Source organism: Brassica napus, chromosome A7 (assembly GCF_020379485.1).
Source record: "Brassica napus cultivar Da-Ae chromosome A7, Da-Ae, whole genome shotgun sequence".
Lineage (NCBI taxonomy): Eukaryota > Viridiplantae > Streptophyta > Magnoliopsida > Brassicales > Brassicaceae > Brassica > Brassica napus.
In genome coordinates, this window is record NC_063440.1 from 6,950,165 (window position 1) to 6,954,668 (window position 4,504).

General features: G+C 37.5%; 1 protein-coding gene across 1 annotated transcript; it reads left to right on the forward strand.

Moving 5' to 3' along the window:
* The first annotated feature begins 890 nt into the window (after positions 1-890).
* On the forward strand, positions 891-4,504 carry LOC106357778 (vacuolar protein-sorting-associated protein 11 homolog). Its single transcript, XM_048737213.1, has 6 exons — positions 891-1,231; positions 1,310-1,483; positions 1,550-1,873; positions 1,945-3,696; positions 3,783-4,148; positions 4,247-4,504. The coding sequence occupies exons 1-5, from the start codon at positions 1,016-1,018 to the stop codon at positions 4,119-4,121; spliced, it is 2,805 nt and encodes a 934-aa protein (XP_048593170.1). The 5' UTR covers positions 891-1,015; the 3' UTR covers positions 4,122-4,148; positions 4,247-4,504.

Sequence of the window (4,504 nt, forward strand, 5' to 3'; positions counted from 1 at the left end):
ATAATTTTATTTTTGAAAATTAACATATAACAAATTAATAAAAAAAATCAAAAATATAGATACACATCTATAATGTTGAACCAAACTAATACAATGAATATAGTTAATACGATTTGGTTGAATTAGATTAAAAATAGTTATAATATAATTTGACATAATATATGTATCACAAATATACCCACAAAACGAGTAACTAGACCAATATAAATTTATATACAAATAATATATTTCTATTTATAGTAATATTTTATACATGTAAATTATAGAACGACTTAACATATTACTAAAGAAATTATCAACTAATAATATAAATGTATTAACCAAATATTGGAATTAAGTATTTTGTATAACTTATATATATATGCATAAGGTTTCAAAAGACTATCATTTTTATATTTATTTATGTAATTTTGAATCGATCAACACTTTAGTTTACTTTTACTATCTGATTTTTAAAACAACATATATTAAATTATACATAATCTTAGTAAAATATATTTACAAATTTAAGACAAAAATCAAACTACATGAAAAATAGAAAAAAAATTAAAATTTAAATATGTATAACAAAAACATTATAGTTGAGTATAAACAATAAATGTTATCTAATATATTCAAATAACAACCAAACAGTCGAGATATTTTATATTTAAAATTATACGTCTAATTAAAATAACAAAATGTTATTTACATAAACTATGCATGCTAATTACAATATAAATAACAGAATAACTAAAACTAAAAACAAAATATTAATAAACTATTATAATGTATTTACTTTCTAAATATTATACACGGAAAAATCACCTAGTATTAATAAATCGAAAAAAACAATAGGCACGCGGATCCAAATCTATAATTCAAAGGTGAGGATTAAACCGGTACAAAACCATTTATGAGGTTCAGTGCTGGCAGTGAATTAAATTATTGAAACGTTGAGGGCTGATCTGAGGAGAAGGAAAAACCTAGAAAAAATCCAAATCGAGAGCCTAATTGATTACGCGGATTCGAGGAGATGTACCAATGGAGGAAATTCGAATTCTTCGAGGAGAAATACGGAGGCAAGATACCTGAAGACGTGACGGGGGAGATACAATGCTGTTCAAGTGGCCGTGGCAAAGTCGTCATCGGCTCCAGTGACGGATCCGTCAGCTTCCTCGATCGTGGTATCAAGTTCGATTCCGGTTTCCAAGCTCACTCTTCCTCCGTCCTCTTCCTTCAACATCTCAAGGTTTCGCTCCATCTTCGATCGATTCTGTAATTTTACATTTCTATTTTGCGTTTTTATGTTTTGTGATTATCATCATAGCAAAGGAACTTCCTGGTGACCGTGGGAGAAGATGAACAGATATCGCCGCAGCAGTCAGGGATGTGCCTGAAGGTATTTGACCTCGACAAAGCGCAGGAGGAAAGCACGAGCTCCTCGGCTCCCGAATGCATTGGTATCTTAAGAATATTCACCAATCAGTTTCCTGAAGCGAAGGTGGTACAAGATAAATCTTTCTTTTTAACATATATGATTTGATGTTGATACCATGTGCCATTGCAGATTACTTCTTTTCTTGTCCTGGAGGAAGTTCCACCAATATTGCTCATAGCCATTGGCTTAGATAATGGCTGTGTTTATTGTGTCAAAGGAGACATTGCACGAGAGCGTATCACCAGGTTTAAGCTTCAAGTAGACGGAGTTTCAGACAAAAGACAAACCCCTATCACAGGCTTGGGCTTCAGGTTGGATGGTCTCTCGCTTCTGTTGTTTGCTGTAACCCCAGACTCGGTGAACTCGTTTGCTATGCAAGCGCAGCCTCCTAGACTGCAGACGTTGGATCATATTGGGAGCAGTGTCAATACTGTTACAATGAGTGACCGTTCGGTATATACTTCTACTTGAATTTTTCTTTTGTTATTTTCTTCTAGGAGTTTGATTCATGTTGTGTTCTGCAGGAACTGATTGTTGGTCGACCTGAAGCTGTTTATTTCTATGAAGTTGATGGACGTGGTCCTTGCTGGGCTTTTGAAGGAGAGAAGAAGTTCATGGGCTGGTTCCGTGGCTACCTTCTATGTGTTATAGCTGATCCCAAAACTGGGACGAACGTTTTCAATGTCTACGACCTCAGGAATCGCCTGATAGCGTATAGTCTGGTCGTCGATAAAGTCTCCAACATGCTCTGCGAGTGGGGAAATGTAATTCTTATAACGGCTGACAAATCATTGTTATGCGTTGCGGAGAAAGATATGGAAAGCAAGTTGGATATGCTGTTCAAGAAAAACCTCTACACTGTGGCGATCAATCTTGTCCAGAGTCAACATGCTGATGCTGCTGCTACTGCCAATGTGATGAGGAAGTATGGAGATCACTTATATGGCAAACAAGATTATGACGAAGCTATGTCTCAGTACATCAACACGATTGGTCATCTTGAACCATCGTTTGTGATTCAGAAGTTTCTGGATGCACAGAGGATCTACAATCTTACTAATTACCTGGAGAAATTGCATGAGAAGGGTCTAGCATCAAAAGACCACACGACTCTTTTGCTAAACTGTTACACTAAACTGAAGGATGTAGAAAAGCTGAACACGTTCATTAGGAAGGAAGATGGGATCGGCGAGCTCAAGTTCGATGTGGAAACAGCCATCAGGGTCTGTCGCGCAGCTAACTACCACGAGCATGCGATGTATGTTGCGAAAAAGGCAGGAAAACATGAGTGGTATTTGAAAATTTTGCTTGAGGATCTTGGAAACTACGACGAAGCGTTGCAATATATTTCGAGTCTTGAACCAAGTCAAGCTGGAGTAACAATAAAAGAGTATGGTAAGATCCTTATTGAGCACAAGCCAAAGGAGGCGATTGATATACTAATGCGGCTTTGCACTGAGCAAGGAACTTCAAATGGTGTTTACCTGTCCATGTTGCCGTCACCTGTAGACTTCATCAATGTGTTTGTTCAGCATCCACATTCGCTGATGGATTTTCTCGAGAGATATGCTGAAATAGTTAAGGATTCACCTGCTCAAGCAGAAATCAACAACACGCTGTTGGAGTTATACTTGTCCAAGGACTTGAACTTTCCATCAATCTCTCTATCAGAAAATGGTGTAGATCAGAATTTCACTGATCAGTCAGTAGCAGCTGCGATGTCCAAAACTGGTTCTGGAAAGAAGAAAATTGCTGATTCAAATGATACAATAGAAAAGGATTGTGTGGAAAGACAGCAAAAGGGGCTTGAGTTGCTTAAACTGGGCTGGCCATCAGACCAAGAGCAACCACTTTATGATGTTGACCTTGCTATAATTCTCTGTGAGATGAATTCGTTCAAAGAAGGACTTCTGTATCTGTACGAAAAGATGAAACTTTACAAGGAGGTTATTGCTTGCTACATGCAGAATCATGATCACGAAGGACTGATAGCTTGCTGCAAAAAGTTAGGTGATTCTGGCAAGGGTGGGGATCCGTCTCTTTGGGCAGATCTTCTCAAGTATTTTGGTGAAATCGGAGAGGACTGTACTAAAGAGGTGAAAGAGGTTCTTACTTACATTGAACGAGATGATATTTTACCTCCTATCATTGTTCTTCAGACCCTAGCGAAGAATCCATGCCTCACACTCTCTGTGGTCAAAGACTACATCGCACGGAAACTTGAACAAGAATCGAAGATAATTGAAGAGGATCGGCGAGCTGTTGAGAAGTATCAGGTTGGTAGTTTCATCATCAATACAGGTTTCTATTTGTTTCTACTAGAAAAATTGCAGACCCTAACTATTGCATTTGAATGGTGCAGGAAACGACAAAAAACATGAGAAAGGAGATTGAGGACCTTAGGACAAATGCCAGAATATTTCAACTAAGCAAGTGCACTGCTTGCACTTTCACATTGGATATCCCTGCAGTCCATTTTATGTGTATGCACTCATTCCATCAACGTTGCCTTGGTGACAACGAAACAGAATGTCCCGAGTGTGCTCCCGAGTACAGATCCGTGGTAGAAATGAAGAGAAGTTTGGAGCAGAACTCGAAAGACCAAGCTCTGTTCTTCCAGCAGGTAAAGAGCTCGAAAGACGGGTTTTCTGTAATTGCAGAGTATTTTGGGAAAGGAATCATCAGCAAAACTAGTGACTGAACAACTCATTCTCTTCGTGTCTGATGGTAACCACTCAACTCTATTACAATTAATTTAGAAAATTCAATTACAAATCAACGATACTGGGCAGATATATATTTTATTATTTATTGATGTCTTTTCAGGGAGGGCGGGTCAAGACATAAACCGTGTGACCTCTGTGTATTTCTTTTGTTTTGTTTGGACATCTGTGTTCCTGTGATTGTGAGGTATCCGTTGAAGCTCGAATCCTGTTACTTTAAGGCTAAAATATAGTGTACAAGTGAGCAGGTAATGCCGATATGACTGTTCTTATTTTGCATTTCTGATTATCTGTGTAAGAGTGGGTTGCTTGGGATGGATCAACAGTTGAATAAATTTTTGTATGTTTTGAACTCCTAACA

Bases quoted from the DNA above. Each gene is read 5' to 3' on its own strand.
- LOC106357778 (XM_048737213.1), top strand. From the start codon at position 1,016: ATGTACCAATGGAGGAAATTCGAATTCTTCGAGGAGAAATACGGAGGC. The intron at 1,484-1,549 runs GTGGTACAAGAT...GTGCCATTGCAG, and splicing joins ATCAGTTTCCTGAAGCGAAG to ATTACTTCTTTTCTTGTCCT. The intron at 1,874-1,944 runs GTATATACTTCT...TGTGTTCTGCAG, and splicing joins TTACAATGAGTGACCGTTCG to GAACTGATTGTTGGTCGACC.